Source organism: Cyprinus carpio, chromosome A7 (genome assembly GCF_018340385.1).
Source record: "Cyprinus carpio isolate SPL01 chromosome A7, ASM1834038v1, whole genome shotgun sequence".
In the NCBI taxonomy this organism is placed as follows: domain Eukaryota; kingdom Metazoa; phylum Chordata; class Actinopteri; order Cypriniformes; family Cyprinidae; genus Cyprinus; species Cyprinus carpio.
Window position 1 is genome coordinate 35,824,767 of NC_056578.1, and position 20,126 is coordinate 35,844,892.

Genomic DNA, 20,126 nt, shown 5'->3' on the forward strand with positions numbered 1-20,126 from the left:
AGAACCAGGTCAATATTAATCAGCATTAACTAGCCTGGACAAACAGGTCTCTTTAACAGAGATGTTCGGGATCATGCACACACACACACAAACACGGACCTCACTTGGTGGGCACAGTTGGTGAGCCAGACCGATGGAAGTGGATGTTCTGCCATTTGCCATCACGACGATGCCAGACACGGGTTTCTTCAGACTGCATAGTACGAGGCATATTGTTGACATCCATGTATTGGGTGAGCCTTATATAAGCGATGCATGCAGCATCCTCACCAATTAGGTGTACATGAGGGTTCAGCAAGATGGTGTGGATGGGTTTGTGACCTTTGGAGAGAGCTAGAGCAGAGGGACAATAATGATTATATATGAAACTATAGTTCCCTTTCAAGGGAACTTCGAACTGCGTCCTCTAGGGGTCGCTATGGGGAACACCTCGTCGTGACCCGTGTCTGAAGCATACAAATGAAAAAACACCAACGAGTTGGCCGGCGACAGCCTCTGACGTCACTACCGGTGCGACTATATAAAACAGGCACCGGGAAACACGTCATTATCTTCTTCGTCTTCACTGACTGTTTTGTTTGAAGCGTGCATCTGAAAGAACCGGTAAGAGCGCTCTTTCTCTGTCTATCATGGCGACTACTAGCAAGCGTTTAGACAATGTATGCATCCGTGTCGGCGTTATTTGACACCTGATGACACACACGATCTTTTACGTGATTTGTTTTGGGTAAAGAGCAAACGCACGCGATGTCGTTTGAGGAGGCAATCTGCGTGCATTGCGAGCATTTTTTCAAGAAAAAAAGTCGGGTCAGCTATTTCTGATACAGACCGCATTTTGTTTGTTTTTTGTATTTTCCGGTTGTCTTTAGCTTCCCACATTTTCGCCCCGGCCCTGATACCTGGGCTATATGAGCTAGTCAGGTCGTGTGTGGCGCAAGGAACTAGAAGAAAAAAAAAGATATGTTTCAATGGGACTTCTCCTCAAATGGTACGGCTCACATCAATTGTCATAGAAGAAAAGCTCCTTCTTTTCCCGCCGTTATTTCTTGTTCTTCTTATTTCCCCCGTTGGTAATAGGTTGTCCCCCTCCTCCTACCGTTACTAAACTCTTGCCACATTCCTTACTACGTAGTCGATATACCCCCTCGTTTTCAAAAAAACAAACCCACGTTTATATCCGTACATCACTGTAATATTTTCTCAAAATGTAATAAAAATCTTTGCGCCGTTCATAATGTAATAATCGACTTCATTCCTCCCACTTTATGCGACGAAGTATACATCTAAATACTGTTCTAGTGTCATAATTATATAATTATAACTACAACTAAAGTATAAGCAGAAAAGTATAAGGGACAGTCAAAATATCTGGCTGCTATTATCGCCTATGTCGTATAATCATATAAGAGATAGAGGATATAGAGATAAATGCAAAATTAATGCAGATGTTAACATTATTATTTGCTGGTTATCGCTTTCATGTACAAATGAATTTATTTCTAGAAATAATTTGTACATGAAAAAAGATTAAGCAAAGCAAATCATATATCCCGGTCTGAGATCATTTTTAGCTTATATAGAATCAACTAAATATACCTGAACTTTAGTGATGGGGGACATGTTCTCTTAACATCTCAAGAAGAAAAAAAAAACACCAACAAAAAACAAAACTACATTAAAATTGCTTGAATTGCAGTAACAGATAGCTCTGTAGTTAGTTGCAAACGAGTGATCCCTTTTTCTAATTTCAAATGCACTGAGCCTGCATCATCTCAGTTCATTGTTCAATGGAACTCTTGTGTTAGCTACACCTGCTCTACGCCACCTTTGTAAAATAGAAACTTTGATGCGTCTCCAAAGGCAAATCACATATGCACAGACGAGTTTGACAACAATAATGTAGTACAGAGTCACAAAGGGTGCTATTGTTTTTTTTTTTTTTTTTTTTGTAGTGATTAAGGTATCGTAAACTGGGCAGATCATGATGCATGCTGTCTGATAGGATGTAAAGGAATGTTTGCTTACAAGATATGGGAAAGTGTCAGTTCCTATTGTTAACACAGTGAATTCGATTATGTTCTTACTTGTAGCCATTCAATAAATGCACATCCTTGTTGAACCAAGGATATTTACTGAAAGTCTGTGTAAACAGAAGCTAGCTCATGCTCTAATATCCAACACTAACAGAAGAATAAACGGTTGGAGGGGTGCTTGGGTTAAGAAATATTCTGCCCAAGCGTCAAACGAAATAATCACGATGGAAGAATGCCATCATTATTGGAACACCTCCCCCCCCCGCCCGATATATAGGAAGCAAAGATCCCAGATTATGATTGTTTTTCAGAGGATTAGCTTGCACAGAATAATTGTGGACTTTGAGACTGAGAAAACAAAAGAACTACTGTAAATGTGAATTTAAATTTTTAAATTCACGTGGACTTTAAACATCTCAGGTAATGTCCATGGTATAATGCAGCGACATTGGTTACATAAAAATAGTATTTATGATTCCAAACTATTGCAGGAACAATTCAGTTGGTGCCCTTATCTAAATACGGAATTGAAACATTTTTATGAAAAAATTCGGAAAGAACAAAAAAAAATAAATTTCTGTCTAATGTAGTGGATAGATCGAGTATCTGCCTCAGGCAAAGGGGCAGCACATAGCACAAGTAAATTCAACAATTCTTCACTTCGCTACAAGTATAACATTGAAGGTAATAGAGGGAATGTGAAAAATAAAGTACAACTTACAACACATAATTCGTGCTATGAAGCGGTTTAACCCAAGGGAAATCATCAGTATTACAGACTGTGAAGAATAGTCAGTTATTGTGAATTGCTCAGGAAGATTAAAACGTTTAATCATTATCACAAAATTATAAGTACATTATAGGCCTATACATTTGTGTCGAATATAAAAAAGTTTTCTATGAACAACAATTGAATGGGACGTCCCAGTTGCACAGACAAGGCTTAAGCCTAATGCCAGACTAAAATCTAAGTCTGAGCTGTTTGAACTGAATATAAACTTGCTATGACTGATTTTAAAAATAAACAGTGCCTGTTATGATATCTCAAAATGCACAACAGTAATGTTTTTTTCTAAGGCGTTTATACAAAAAATACTTTGAACCGTTGTAATTGAACTAGGTCAGTCCTGGCGTAGTCCTAAACAGCCTGTTTCGTGAAACCAGGCCTAATCTCAAATTAAGCATGTCAGCGTAACAAATTATCAGCTTAAGCAAAAAAGAAAAAGTTCACAAGTAGCCTAATAAGCCTAATTTCTTTAATAAAATAGACTATGGTTTGTGCTCAAATTTACTATATGAAAGATTGATAATCAAAAATAGATATTGTAGACATAAAAATAATTGTTCTTAAATTATGTGTGGTATTAGTTATAACTAGGGATGACATTATAAAATCGAAACAGTGTGGGTACTAACGTATTAAAATGTATCATAATAACTATACATTTTCGTGAAAAATTGTTATACATTAAAAACATTTTCCATTCTGAGATCAGATTGTATATCAATTGAAAAAAACTATAACATTATGAACATTTGATTCAAGTATAATGTAAAGATTACATTATGTGGCAGTTTTTTACATATGAGTAGCTACACCGAATCATGTTTGTTGTTCACATGTTGTGGACCGATGCTATACCAAACTGCACATGCATTTTCACTCAAAAATAGTAAATAAATGATGAAGTGTAAATCAAACAGAAATTATTTTAAAAACATACGGATCTATTCTCATCTTCAAGTAATCACTTTCTTTTAATTACTTTAAATAGAAATTTTAATAGCAATTTTTTTAAAAAACTGCCAAAAAGAAAACAAATAATAATTAACTAATAACAAAAAAAAAAAAATATATATTATATATAGTAATATATATATATCTATATTATAATATATATATATATATACTAATACGCATGGCTCAGACGATTTGAAATAATTTTGTTGTTTTTTTGGATTGCCCACTCACTTTCTTAGGTGAGTACCATGATTCCTTTAAACATGTAAAATCATGTCTAAGTTTACAAAGGAGAACCTGTGGAAATCGGTCCCCTTCCACTAGGGTTTCCCAAGCTTCAGGTTCAAAAGATGTCAGTCAGGGTCAGGAACTTTTCCTGTGGAATCCAAATAATATAAAAAAAAAATAAACTAAAAGAAATAATAAATCATCTATAATAGAGATGAAGGCCAAAACATGAAATAAAAACACTCACGTGTAAAGCTTCAAATCTCCATTGTTAATGCTTCGATCAGCAGCTCTGGACTTTAATTATCTTCTGTTTCCGGCTAAATCACCTAAGGCAAGAAGGGGGGAAAAAAAAAACTGTGGCTAGAAAAACTGCAAATGACTGTAAGTCATGATCCTTTAGCTGAGAAAACAGGACCCAGATGTGAACTACACTCCGCTGGCATTAAACCACTAATCTCGATGACAATATAGGCGGACAACTGGAAGCAAATAGTGAAAAAGATGGACATATATGTAATTACAGTCCTATATCAGACAAAAGTAAGAGGGTTGTCCATACCACAAACCAGAAACTCGAGCTCGAGTTTGATTACCCTTCCAAGCGAACTGAAGAAGTGCAGTGCAATCAAAATACCCAAAATTCATTTGGGGGGAATAAGGACAATCTCTAGGATGCACCTGTGGAGGACACACTACTGTGTGAAAACGTGGATGAAGGCCTCAGAAAAGTGAAATACTAACAACCCTGCGCTCAATCCTGGGTTGGCCAACTAAAAAAAAAAAAAAAAAAACAAAAAAGTTTTGACAAAGGAGCGAAATGCACATTATTGTATATTCACCAAAAACTCCTAAACTCATTGTCTCCAGCTCACATAACACTAACGAAAAAGTAAACCGGGGCAGACAGTCAGTTGGCGCCCCCTGAGTGGGGCCAAATATTACTCATTGCAATAAGGGAATAAATATGGTGAGGCTTGAGAATAATGAAGTGGCTCGTAAGGATTTGTACAGACTCAAAAGAAATTTCTCGGCCAATCATTCCCTGATAAAATGGTCAATGTTAACAAGCTGGATGCCATGGTCGCAGTATCCATGATTCACAAATGCAGATTGCCAAACAAATCCTTCAGATGATGTATTATTTAAACTGAAGAGCTAAAGGATATTGTGTCTAGCCCTCCGTTCTTGAAACCATCGCTCTTCAGCTGATTGCCAATCCAAAACCTGGACCAGCACCAGTTACTGGAATTTTTTTTTTTTAAATGAACGGCAGTTTTACTGATGTTTTTTTTTTTTTTTGAGCAACATTTGGAGAGCCCTCCTTTTTATACTCTAATGGCCTTGCAGAGGATGGCACAGGAAATCTGTAAACATCTGCTGGAGAATTTACTATTAGGGAGTGAAGTGACATAAAAAGCTGTTTTATTTCTTATGCATTTAATCTACACGGATGACCCTGCATTCGCCCAAACTCCTCATTCCAGGTGCATGCAGCGAGTGAGCTCAGGCAGCTGATACTTTGTATGCCTCAATGTCAAGGCAGTACTGGCCAGGAGGAGACGAAAAGCAAAGAATATTTCTGACTGTCTAATGTCCAGGTCTTTGCCTTTACAACTGAGTCAGATGGAGAATGCACGACATGGTTGTCGGCATACGGTGGTTGCACAGGGGCCAAGCTCCTAAAACCCAACATCTATGTGGGTAACCTTTCAAGCACACAGAGCACACAGTTTTCATATAAAAAATTGATTGTCTCATTCTCATGTTCACGAGCCTGCACCCACTGAGATTACAGAGAATGGATGACAGGTCAACCCCTCGCAATCTCATTAGAGTGTAAATCTTGCTTTAGTTATTTGCAGAGATAATTCATCCAAAAAAATGAAAATCTGTCATAATTGACTGAGGTGTACATGGCCTGTCACACTCCAGACCATTCCAACAGTTGCGGACCTAACACAGAAGGCCTATAACAAGCAAAAAGCTGCCCTCACAAAGGAAACGGTAACAAAACATCTCCACTCTTGAACTCTGTCAACAAGATCAAGCCTTGATTTGGACAACACCCAGTGGCATCCAACACCAGAGTCTTCCTCAAGCCAAGAGAAGTGACCACCATTCCACAAAACGTTTCAGCCCAAACCCGCGGGAAACAAAATCCATGGACCAGCAGGGTCTCAAGAAACCAAAGGATAGGACAACTGGAAAACCTAACCGACATCCAAAGTTAATCACTGAAACTCATCCAGAGAAAGTCAGTGGGTAAGCGAAAACGAAACCACCGCAGGCACCCTCCGGACATGCAACGTGCTGAGTATCACCAAGAACATGGACAGCTGTACCGTCAGAAGGACATGGAAACAAAAAAGGGGTTCCATTGAGACAACCTGAAAGAGTCCTTCACAGACAGTTTCACACTTATGACCACAACGTTGGTCAATGCTTCGCTGGTGACCAGCGACCAGAAGGGACTGCCGGTGATTCCCCTGGTGCACACATCAGAGGAGGCAAGGCACGTTCAACAACACCATCCGGAGAACGAACAAGCATTCACGGCCAAAAAGTATGTTGAAAAATTTGATGTACTCTTAAAAACCGAAACCTCAGTCACCAACGCTCATAACAACCTGTCCGAAATGAACCAACTCCAAGAAACCACATCTGTCTTGTGCAACAGCGCCACAGAGCACAGAGGTCAGAAAGTCTGCTCAAGCCAGAAGGCACCACAACAGAAGAGTGCAACCGATGAGACAAGTTGAAACCAGCTTACACAGCCATGCAAACTACCTCCGACTGTCTGCTAAAGAATCCTGCTTGCTGGACTGACCCATTAGACCATGGACAACGCCCTCACCCAAGCCACGGTGCAGAGAGCCAGTCTTCAGTGACATACAAGCAAAGGGGGGAGGACAACACAGACTGACAGATATGACCACACATAAACTACACCTGGACACACACAACAATTACCTACACCAGAGGTACACACATTCTACTGATAACACATCAACAAAATTTCTCCCCACAGCGTAGGAAGTCAAATTTAGTGTAACAAACGTACATATACCCTCCATGACGAAACATGCAGACATCCTCCAATAGGTTGAACATCTGACACTAAAAGTAAGGTACATGACACACTAGCTGCCCATGAATCCCTAGCAAACAGCCAGGTGAAAGCCATGCTAGGAAACCCACAGCAGCTGTGTGGGTTTGCATTTGTTTCTTTCTCTCTTACCCTATCCTTCTCCTCCCCGTCATTCTGAGTGGTGAATAACACCTAGACACCTGGCAAGTGGCGAAGGCTGTATTAGGATTGACTCACCACACCAATATCCGCCAGCACTCATAAACTGCATGGAAGCAGATGAGCTCCTGCACGATAGGCTAAACTAGTTCATCGTCAACATGATTGTTATAGAAAATAACGGTAAAACGTATTAAATTAAGACCAACATAGAAGATCAAAAACAAAGTTATCTAATAAAATGTGTTGACGAATCTAAAATACAACAACGATCCAAAATGATCTAAACTATCCATTACTAAAATACATGATAATGAACTAAACACCGTGTACTAACATAACTCGATGCCGGCACCAGTAAGACTGCATGGAGGTTGGTGTCTTGTTCGTTTGAGGGTTTGGTTGCTCATTCTGCCTGTTCTCCAGCGATCCCGATGTTTCCAGCTAAACACCTCGCCGATCGAAGGAGGTGGTATGTTAGACTGGCACCAGACAAATTAAAGATCGCCGGGAGCCTGTTGAATAACATGAGCCGAATGCCACAGAAAGGCAGGATGGTTGTAAATCAACTTCCCGCACCTCACAATCGGCCAATAACCAACCAATCATTAAGCGAAACTAGTCTTTCCCACATAACACATATTTGCGAACAATTATTCGCCAATTCCAATTCGAAGAAGAGATTGTCTAAATTGGGGGCAAGATCGACGAAAATGGTACAGTCTAAACCCACTGTACAAGCTACTGAGATGAAACAAGATCGGTGGATGACTTCCCACCACTAGCAAAACCAGACTGAAAATCCAAGGAGGAAGCTGTTAACCCCTCTGGTCTCACGCAAAAGTATATCTTTAATCCACAGAATGGCACAGAGATGCCTTTCCAAGGCTATAGCACCAAACTTGACTCAAAAAAGATTCTAAATGATATCAGCCCATTGCTCAACCCATCCATAATGTAACCCCATTTGCTTTAAATGTTTATAATATTTATGTGTATTTTTTTTAAATAACGCTTGAGTAGCTTAGGGATCATATTCAGTTTAGTATGGTTGTTCGAATATTCTGTGAAACGTTCTGACTTAGTTTGTTAGTTGTCAAATGTATATCTTGTTATAGGAATGCATGGTCCAAAATTATACACTGTAAGAGCGGGAAAATGCGGACAACGAGCTGATAAGATCACAATGATTATGAATGGGTGGGAAGGACAATGAAACACCTGAGAAAGACAGTATATAAGGTCAAGACGAATTGAGGTGTGGGCCACAAGGCGCCAGTTTTAAATACTCACGCGAACCATCAAATTCTGCTTTTAGCTTTCACTTGGTTTAAAGATTTTTGGGATCAGTCATGCGGTTAGCTTGGCTTGTACGTTTAGCTTTTAGTCATGCTTTGTCATCATTTTAGTTATCCGAGCGCCGTTCCAGAGTGCTTCGGCTGCACGGCCTGCTGACTGTCAGCCACGATTGAGAAGGAAAATCACCACCTGTCTCGTCAAACTTTACTTCTTTCTTTCGTGAGAGTTGCGTCGTTTCGATGCTAGTATGAAGTTTTTGTAACGCCGTGTCTCCGCGTCGCCCGCGTGCCCGTCTGAACCCACCAGCCACACTCCGCATCTTCAGCCTAGCCACCCACGAGGCTTCCCAGCCGTCCCTTCCACGACTACTGACCTTCAAGCCACTAAGAACTCGGGAAACCACCTTTTCAGCGACGACAAACGGGACCCCTTAAACAGGCAACGCAAGTACCCCTCCAGACTACATCTGTCTGGTGATCTAGTATCATTGTACTCATGAAGATCAGTGGAGGGTTAATAAGTGATTAAATGGTTGTTCATGTCCTATGCAATTTCAGATGCTGTAAACGGATTTCACATTTCATCTAAAAATCACTCTTTCCAAAACGGTTCTATCCTCCATGCACTTTGTGTGAATGTGTGGAGTGCGTGTGCTTATGTGTAGATAGTTTAGTGTCTGATTTTATTAATTCAAGCCTATTTATATTGAAAAGAGAAGCTCTTGGTTTTGGCTCCACAAGGAATGTCTAAATGCGACCTTGTTACTGTGCTAATATAGTGTTTTCACTATACTTTGGTATAAATCCAGCGCAGATTGGGTTTTATACGGCTCGGGTTCAGTGAATCGCTGGCGTTTCCGGTGATCAGCGTGACAAATAGTCGATTCGTTTCAAAACTCCCTTGAAAATCCTAGATTCCTTGAGTAAATGACTGTGCTAATAGGCAAAACTCTATATTTTAATCCCATACGGCTGGCATCTCGTTGTACTGCAAAAAAAAAATTGTGATAAAGGAATAATCTTGGTTAATAAGTCTATTTTTGTAACGCGGCAATAACGATAGCATATACATATTTTGATGACTGCATTAAAGGACACGAAAAGAAAACTTAATAGTTTCACCTCCATATGATCCTTTTGTTAACCAGCAGACATTTTAAAGAAGATTCTGGGATTATACAATTTACGCAGCAGGTGCCATTAATATTTACGGAGTTACATACAACAACGAATATCTACAACTCAATGCTGGATCTGACCATGTGCCTAAATCATTCATCGATGGTGGAGTAAACTCCTCTAGACAGATGAAGTGTTTTGTTAATCAACGCATACCAACAGAAGTTTGTCGAATCAAAAGCTTTTAGTGTGCTCATTTAATGTAAAATTACTTTATAACAACGCTTAGAAAAACAATATATACCTACTTATATTGCAAATTATTCCACAAAGCTCAGTTTGCTGCTGTGATAAGTATTAGGTGGAATTAACTTTTGACAAGCATAAAATCAAAATGAGTAAAGCAAATATTTTCGCGAAATCACACATTTTATTAGCTGTGACACATTTAGAAATTACTATCTCAAGTCTTGGTAACATCTTATGCATAAATTTGTACTGTGACTTATGCTTCATCATAATGAACTGGCGTTTAGAAGAATCTCATGGTATCTAACACCAAACAGTTGCCTGTTTAATTAGACATGGTGCATCACCAGTTTCAGTAGTACGTGGTTTTAGCAAAGTAATTGTGTGTAGCCAATAGGGTAGCACTTTATTTACAGTCCGTTTCTCTTACATAACTGGGTACTTATAGTAATTTACAATAACAGTGGTTACTAACCCTGAACCTACCCCTAAACTAATCTACCCATGTAGTTACCTTATTATTACCAGAACATTTCTACTGTAGGTACAGTTCCATTGCAAGTACAGTGTCCGTACAGTACTTAAAAATCAAGAGAACCACATATGGTACAGAAACATTGAAGTTGATGAATATCTACTGACATTACCCTGAGCTATTCAGTCACAGGTGTCGTCAGGACGAGAGGAATCATATAAGAAATGGTTTCAGACATATTTTGATCTGTAGAAGATGAATAAGAAGAAATGTCGTTGCATTATTCATAAAGATTAAAAAATGAGATATGCAACCTGTTAGATTGCCCTCAAGGTGTAGTACCACAATACAGTGAGACGCAGACACAGTGAAAATGTACACGGATTAGTTACCAAAAAAAAAAAACAGTCTCCACCAATTCATTGAAACAGCAAGGAGAAAAAACTTATCTGGATGTGCTTAGCCAATTAAGTGTTTTAACAGAAACGAGCTATAAGCACTACTGGTATAGGGAAGGGAGATTACATTATTTTTTTCCTATATTCAGATGGTGATAACTGTAGGACATCATGGCCAAAAAAAAAATTACTAATTATCAAAATAATAAATTCTCTAAAGGTTCCCCGCTCAACAATTTTGGGATATCCAAGGAAATAGCAACAATATGCGCTGTGTGCTAACCAAACTTAATTACTCCAAAGTGTAAAGCCGAAAAGCACTACATAAGTACTCACTGAGAACAATTAGCAGAGCTCATATATCTGCATTTAAAGAAAAGAAATAAGTAAATCTTGGATCTGTCATTAAAAATTAATAACAAATTACAATTTTTTTTAAAAACTTGATTAATTATTTGTGATCTCACATACCCTGTACCCAAACACCCACAGATTACTAACAAATGGCTCCATATAATTTGTTATCCAAAAATGGAACCCTTAAAAGATAAAGTACTAAGTAAGAGAACATGCCTTACATAAAGAGTATTGTGTGGTAAACACCAACTCATACCTATAAATGTCCCACATACCACACACACCCATCTGATCTGAAACGATTTAAACCTTCTATATCTATAAGCTCCAACAGTAAATGTAACCAAGACTCTGTGGACAGTAGAGCAACTATGAAGATCCATGGTGAAATGAAGCTCAGTTGACAGGAGATACCAGCGGGTGCTCTGGAAACCCTTATTATCGCAAAAGAGCCGACAATGACATAATCATCTACAAATATTGTATGATTACTTTTTATACACTGATAAGTTTTAACTTGTCACTTTTTAAGGTTCAATTCTGCGTTTAAAAAATAAGTTGATACTTTTTAGTTCAGGACAACATGTTCTTTATTTAGTTATATATTATATATTATCTTTTTTGCGCTTTGTTTTTTTCAAGGTCCCATGGACACATGTCATTCAATGTGTTCTAGGGGACATACAATAGGGTTTGGTGAAAAAACAAACTTAATTTCCTTTAACAAAATTTACTGCAGTTTACTCCAACTCCACGCCGAAAAGAAAAAAAAGCTTAGTGAATACTCAAGATGTATCTGTATAACAATGTGCCAAAAATCCATGTATTTTGTATTCTATGAGGTGCATATTATCGGTATGTTTGCACAACAAGAAGTGCAACATTTAACTGTCAACTTTTCTGACTATGTGACAACCAGAGTTCCGGCCAGAGAATATTCAACTCCATACCACGCCTAGCACGTTACTGTCCCATTGTGCATAATGAATGTGCATCAAGTACAGGAGTCAACCTTGTGATAATATGATAATTTTTAAAAGCTGAGTTGGTGCTCTCACTGCCATGTAGGATTAAGCACAAACAGACATTATATTATTATTATTCCGTTTGTGGTCTGAAAAAAATAAAAATAAAAATAAACCCTTTAAGAAGTGTTCACTGGAAAAGATAACTTTGAAGCAACCCAAACTAGTGTCAGAGCATCAGGATCTATTTTTAAGTATAGCAGATCATTTATCTTTAAAACTAGTCCGAACCAGGTCATATAATCAGCCTTAACTAGCCTGGCCAAACCAGGTGTCTTTAACAGAGATGTCGGGATCATGCACAACACACACACAAACACGGACCCACTTGGTGGGCACAGGTTGGTGGAGCCAGACCGATGGAAGTGGAGTTGCCGATTGCCCATCCGACGATTGCAGACACGGTTTCTTCAGACTGCATAGTTAGCGAGGATTGGTTGACATCCATGATGGGTGAGCTATATAAGCGATGCCTGACAGCATCCTCATCAATTAGGTGTACCTGAGGGTTCAGAAGATGGTGTGTGGATTGGGTTTGTGACTTGGAGAAGCTAGAGCAGGAGGGATCACTAAGACTATATATGAAACATAGTCCCTTTAAGGGAACTTCGAACTGCGCTCTAGGGGTCGTGCTATGGGGGAAACACCTGGTGACCCGTGTCTTGAAGCATACAAAATGAAAAACCCCACCGATGTTGGCCGCGACAGCATCTGACGGCAAATACCGGTGCGTACTATCAACAAGGCACGGGCAACACGTCATGCTTTCTCGTCATCACTGCCTGTTTGTTTGAAGGTGCATCTGAAAGAAACGGTTTAGGAGCGCTCCTTCTCTGTTAATCATGGCGATACTAGCATGAGTTTGAAATGTAGCTCCCGTGTCGGCGTATTTGGGCACTGATGACAACACGATTATTCTACGGATTGTTTGGTCTAAAGGCCACGCACGGCGATGTCTTGAGGAGGCAAATCTGCGTGCATGGCGAGCATTTTTAAACGAAAAAAGGCCCGCTTCGTTCGTCTTCTTTCCGAAAAATAAAAGGAGCCATATGCTTCAGCTTCAGGGACCGCCGTTGTGAGGACGGAGGAGAAGAGCTCGTGAGAATTTCAGGGGCTCGTATGAATGGTTTAAAAGAGGGCTCCCCCGCGCTCCAAAAATGGCGCGGAAGGAGAGAGCATCGGGAGGATGATGGTATATTCTTAAACACTTTCTGATTATGGGTTAGGCTCTCGACGGGGTTTTCCCCAGGAAAAGCACGGGAACTTGCGGATGCGAAGAAGTGAGGCGAGCCTTCCAATTCTCCTGCCCTGCGTATTGTAGAGCTGTCGGAGTTTATGGTTCGCACCCGAAGACTGAGGTTATCTTTTCGACAATAAGCCTCCAGCTCAAGGTCGAGCACCATTTTGCTGATCTACCTACAGAGACGCAAGGAATGAAAGAGGCGCGTTATTCTCGATCATCGGTTTCAGAATAAGAGTTTTGCCCGACACGAGGGCGATGCGCGAAAAGTCTATGAGAGGATGCCCCCATGCAGAACAGAGCTTCATTTGGGGGAGGAACATCCTCTTCTTAATCTCCCTCCTTGCTATCTAAGCCCTTCAGCAGCATCTGGGCCTTCAATGGCAAGGCGTACGCAGCAGCAGGTCAGGCTGTGGAGTCATTACCAAATAAATGCTTCAAGAATATCAGAATGATCTGCTGAAAGGACCTGGATAGAGGCAAAGGCCTTTCCTAAGGTAGCGAGCGCGCGCACCACAGGCTCTCTCGGGCTACAACGCAGCCGCCTTGCCAATGCGTCAGGGACTTGTGAGGGCCATGGGTGGGTGGCGAGAGGACATCTGTGGAGAACCTGGCAGACATCGGGAAGAAAGAAAAAGGCTTCTTTCGATGCTAGGTTGCGCCTTCGACTTTTCGGTATTTCCGTGAGACGGTGTGATTGAGAAGTTCGGGGAGACGAGGCGACACTCGCTGCTTCAGATCCTTCGATCCACGAAGGTCCAGGTCTGGCCCGAAAACAACATAGGGGGGCCTGGCCTTCCGATCTGAGGATCAAAGACGGGCAGCAGAAGAGATAGTGTCGGAGACGCTGAATACCCGCCCGGGGCCGGGTTACAAGAGGTAATGGGTCACAAGGGCGGGGGGGTAATTGGCAGAACCTATATGAGGCCGTGATCCAGACGAGGCAGCGTGGTTGAGGTCAGAGTGGTATCGAGGTATCTATGTTCCCTTGAGGGATTTTTAACTTCTGCTTTTATCCTCCCCTTTCTAATTTCCCTGATATCAACCAGTCTCCACTGATCGAGGATTAGGTGGAAACCTCTAACACATAACTAGTATCCTATGCTGGCCTAGAATGTTTGGTGGTTCTACGTTCATAGCAATCTCCACCCTTTACTGAGGTCCGGACTAAACGGAGGCGCCTTGACGCCGTTGGCTCCAGCGCAGGAGGGGGGAGTATCAAAATAACCCTTTGTATATACTGATTGTAAATTGCTGGGGGGATGTGTACTAATAAACTCTGTGAGTTCTTTGCGGCTCAGGTACAGTGTTACTAAACAGAGTCAGCCACCAGCCATCCGGCTTCATGTTCCGGTATAGGCGGCTGAGACACAGGTTTCTGCGGGAGCCTTTGATCATTCAGGCCTGGCACAGAACTGCAGGAATTTCATGGCTGTCCCGTGCAGGTCTACCCTGAGGGGTGCTCATGGCGCTAGGGCGCGCAGCCAGCGGGAAGTTGAAGGTCGGCAGTTACAGCGTTTCTGTATAGCCTGCCTCAGGTGAGGCTCCCTCGCTAGAGGTTATAAAATCGAGCCTGCTCTCCCAGGCGGTCAGCGCCTCTGCGATGATTAGGAACCTTTAGGTACACACGACTAAGCCTGTTGTACTTTCGAACGCCACATGGTGGTCATGTGCACGTGAAACCACTTTGCGCATTTCTAAATCACGTATGGTAAGTGTGACGCAAGCCTCTGCGCCTTCGAAATCCTGTAGGGAAGGGTTACGCGCTCCGCTCGTTCCCTTGTGAGATGATTAGACCTGGTTTCCTGGGCTCCATCATGCCAGGGTATTGTTTATAACCTCAAGCATCGCCTTCTAACAGAAGGGCTATTTCCGGGCGATTTCTGTTGGTAGTTAGCAGCGCTTCCCTTTTCTCAAGAGATGGGTGCCTAGAGCGCGCTTCTCGGTATTTCAGGAGTTCCTGTTTTTCAGAGCGCTCCGCTATTAGTTTCCCCAGATGCGAGTTGTTGACGTTCAACAGACTTTTCTGAGATGTACATTCCATCTATGAGGCTGCTCTACCAGAGTGCCACGGTAGCCTCTGCATGCTTTTTTTAGATCCACCGTATGTGCAAATCATGATGTATGGTAAGGGTGCCCATCGACGGCTTTGAAATCCTTCTGAAATTCAACCCTGTGGGGGCCACCCCGGTTCGGGTTGGCCTGTGGTAAGTTCGGCCAGGTGTACTCTGGTTTTCTAACAAATTCTATATGGTGAGGGCTTGCGCGGTTGCTCGTGACTTCTTGAGCCGGGTAAAAGCCGTCATCTGGGAGTCACTCCAACCTGATGCCGCGATGGACTATCTAAACGGGGTGGCTACTGGAGATCTGTTTGAGACAGCTCCTCCAGCAAGCTTTTGCGGAATTGCAAGCGTACGCACCGTGTGACAGGTAGACCTTAGTATTAAAAGGTTATGGTTCCTAGCTGTATCCCTTTAAAGGGGATTCTTCCTGAGTCCAAGCCTTTAGTCTTACCACAGGGCCGAGGACCAGCCTAACAATTAAGTGGGTATGTAGCTTAGGGGCCTATTGGCCGTAAGGGGTAATTGTCACAGCAGCCGTTCTAAACGTCCCGGGGGCATCCCAGTGAAATGGTGAGCTGGTATAGTCGTGTTCGCCATGATTACGGCCTGAACTCCCATCAGCATTGGCGGCGTGGGTTATACGTTCCCATAGCGGACCCTAGAAGAAAGCAGCAGTTCGAAGTCCTCTTGAAAAGGGACACGTATCGGCTCGAGTAAAACCATGGTTCCCTGAGTAGGGAACGCAGACAACTTGAGGTCTCTAGCTCCCTGCAGCTTCGGACGCAAGTTCAGACGAAGAAGGAAGACGTGGTTTCCCGGTGCCTGTTTTAGTCCGCAACGGTAGTAACGTCAGAGGCTGTCGCGGCCACTGTTGGGGTGTTTTCATGTGTATGCTTCAGACAGGGTCACGACGCGGGGTGTTCCCATATGGACCCATAGAGGACGCAAGTGTCCGCCGTCCCTACTCGGGAACAATGGTACATTCGTACACCTGAGACGTTTTTTTTGCTAGCATAAGGACACTTACACGTATCAAAGCACATTAAAAGGTACAAAACACAATGTGCATGCAGTGGATTCTATCTAATGTAGATTAGAGGATCCATTCAATTAGTAAAAAAGCTGAGAATGCAGTTAGATCTTTCAAAAAAAACCAGCCTCATATCATTCAAACACCCTTCACTATTTTATGATTTTTGTGGAAATCATTTTTTTCGTTTTTTTTAAGAACTCCTTACCATAATTTCTGCAAAGTTAATATACTCCATGCCTACGCCACATGGCTGCGTAGTAATCAGGGCAAAAAGGTCCAAAAAAGGTTAAGATGAAAGTCCCCCCAAGCTAAGTATTGAGTGTGGTACAATGCCTACTGTCGTCATATTGTCTGGGCCTCCCGCTGACAAGGAGTTCGAAGTTGGTAAAATCAGGCGCTTTGTCCTGGGACTGGCTGTTACAGGAATATGTTTGTAATTTGTTCTAGTTTTTTTCCCCTCTTTCCTTCTCTCCCTCCCCTTCCTGTCGGATGCGCTGTCGGGGATTTGGCGAGGATAGATTGCCTCCTGAGCTTTGATAGTTATAACAGCAAAAGTTTAAAAGAAAAATAAACATTTGAAACTAGATCCGGGCTGTGTGTGCAGTACTGGCTTTGAAATAATATAGACGCGTTTCACCTTTTGTGTAATGGAGCTAAGCTTATGCTAAATCAAACTTTCGGGTCAGCTATTTCTGATACAGACCGCATTTTGTTTGTTTTTTGTATTTTCCGGTTGTCTTTAGCTTCCCACATTTTCGCCCCGGCCCTGATACCTGGGCTATATGAGCTAGTCAGGTCGTGTGTGGCGCAAGGAACTAGAAGAAAAAAAAAGATATGTTTCAATGGGACTTCTCCTCAAATGGTACGGCTCACATCAATTGTCATAGAAGAAAAGCTCCTTCTTTTCCCGCCGTTATTTCTTGTTCTTCTTATTTCCCCCGTTGGTAATAGGTTGTCCCCCTCCTCCTACCGTTACTAAACTCTTGCCACATTCCTTACTACGTAGTCGATATACCCCCTCGTTTTCAAAAAAACAAACCCACGTTTATATCCGTACATCACTGTAATATTTTCTCAAAATGTAATAAAAATCTTTGCGCCGTTCATAATGTAATAATCGACTTCATTCCTCCCACTTTATGCGACGAAGTATACATCTAAATACTGTTCTAGTGTCATAATTATATAATTATAACTACAACTAAAGTATAAGCAGAAAAGTATAAGGGACAGTCAAAATATCTGGCTGCTATTATCGCCTATGTCGTATAATCATATAAGAGATAGAGGATATAGAGATAAATGCAAAATTAATGCAGATGTTAACATTATTATTTGCTGGTTATCGCTTTCATGTACAAATGAATTTATTTCTAGAAATAATTTGTACATGAAAAAAGATTAAGCAAAGCAAATCATATATCCCGGTCTGAGATCATTTTTAGCTTATATAGAATCAACTAAATATACCTGAACTTTAGTGATGGGGGACATGTTCTCTTAACATCTCAAGAAGAAAAAAAAAACACCAACAAAAAACAAAACTACATTAAAATTGCTTGAATTGCAGTAACAGATAGCTCTGTAGTTAGTTGCAAACGAGTGATCCCTTTTTCTAATTTCAAATGCACTGAGCCTGCATCATCTCAGTTCATTGTTCAATGGAACTCTTGTGTTAGCTACACCTGCTCTACGCCACCTTTGTAAAATAGAAACTTTGATGCGTCTCCAAAGGCAAATCACATATGCACAGACGAGTTTGACAACAATAATGTAGTACAGAGTCACAAAGGGTGCTATTGTTTTTTTTTTTTTTTTTTTTGTAGTGATTAAGGTATCGTAAACTGGGCAGATCATGATGCATGCTGTCTGATAGGATGTAAAGGAATGTTTGCTTACAAGATATGGGAAAGTGTCAGTTCCTATTGTTAACACAGTGAATTCGATTATGTTCTTACTTGTAGCCATTCAATAAATGCACATCCTTGTTGAACCAAGGATATTTACTGAAAGTCTGTGTAAACAGAAGCTAGCTCATGCTCTAATATCCAACACTAACAGAAGAATAAACGGTTGGAGGGGTGCTTGGGTTAAGAAATATTCTGCCCAAGCGTCAAACGAAATAATCACGATGGAAGAATGCCATCATTATTGGAACACCTCCCCCCCCCGCCCGATATATAGGAAGCAAAGATCCCAGATTATGATTGTTTTTCAGAGGATTAGCTTGCACAGAATAATTGTGGACTTTGAGACTGAGAAAACAAAAGAACTACTGTAAATGTGAATTTAAATTTTTAAATTCACGTGGACTTTAAACATCTCAGGTAATGTCCATGGTATAATGCAGCGACATTGGTTACATAAAAATAGTATTTATGATTCCAAACTATTGCAGGAACAATTCAGTTGGTGCCCTTATCTAAATACGGAATTGAAACATTTTTATGAAAAAATTCGGAAAGAACAAAAAAAAATAAATTTCTGTCTAATGTAGTGGATAGATCGAGTATCTGCCTCAGGCAAAGGGGCAGCACATAGCACAAGTAAATTCAACAATTCTTCACTTCGCTACAAGTATAACATTGAAGGTAATAGAGGGAATGTGAAAAATAAAGTACAACTTACAACACATAATTCGTGCTATGAAGCGGTTTAACCCAAGGGAAATCATCAGTATTACAGACTGTGAAGAATAGTCAGTTATTGTGAATTGCTCAGGAAGATTAAAACGTTTAATCATTATCACAAAATTATAAGTACATTATAGGCCTATACATTTGTGTCGAATATAAAAAAGTTTTCTATGAACAACAATTGAATGGGACGTCCCAGTTGCACAGACAAGGCTTAAGCCTAATGCCAGACTAAAATCTAAGTCTGAGCTGTTTGAACTGAATATAAACTTGCTATGACTGATTTTAAAAATAAACAGTGCCTGTTATGATATCTCAAAATGCACAACAGTAATGTTTTTTTCTAAGGCGTTTATACAAAAAATACTTTGAACCGTTGTAATTGAACTAGGTCAGTCCTGGCGTAGTCCTAAACAGCCTGTTTCGTGAAACCAGGCCTAATCTCAAATTAAGCATGTCAGCGTAACAAATTATCAGCTTAAGCAAAAAAGAAAAAGTTCACAAGTAGCCTAATAAGCCTAATTTCTTTAATAAAATAGACTATGGTTTGTGCTCAAATTTACTATATGAAAGATTGATAATCAAAAATAGATATTGTAGACATAAAAATAATTGTTCTTAAATTATGTGTGGTATTAGTTATAACTAGGGATGACATTATAAAATCGAAACAGTGTGGGTACTAACGTATTAAAATGTATCATAATAACTATACATTTTCGTGAAAAATTGTTATACATTAAAAACATTTTCCATTCTGAGATCAGATTGTATATCAATTGAAAAAAACTATAACATTATGAACATTTGATTCAAGTATAATGTAAAGATTACATTATGTGGCAGTTTTTTACATATGAGTAGCTACACCGAATCATGTTTGTTGTTCACATGTTGTGGACCGATGCTATACCAAACTGCACATGCATTTTCACTCAAAAATAGTAAATAAATGATGAAGTGTAAATCAAACAGAAATTA

At 40.5% G+C, this 20,126-nt stretch overlaps 1 protein-coding gene across 2 annotated transcripts in view; it reads right to left on the reverse strand.

Moving 5' to 3' along the window:
• Window positions 1–20,126, reverse strand: part of LOC109053549 (calcium/calmodulin-dependent protein kinase type II delta 1 chain-like) — a 135,785-nt gene that overhangs the window by 2,308 nt on the left and 113,351 nt on the right. Inside the window, exon 19 of one of the 2 annotated variants that reach the window (XM_042760972.1) lies at window positions 100–333. In XM_042760972.1, coding sequence (XP_042616906.1) covers window positions 101–333 — 233 coding nt within the window. In that variant the 3' untranslated portion in view covers window position 100. The remainder of the gene's footprint in view (window positions 1–99; window positions 334–20,126) is intronic. The other variant, XM_042760971.1, reaches the window with a different exon arrangement.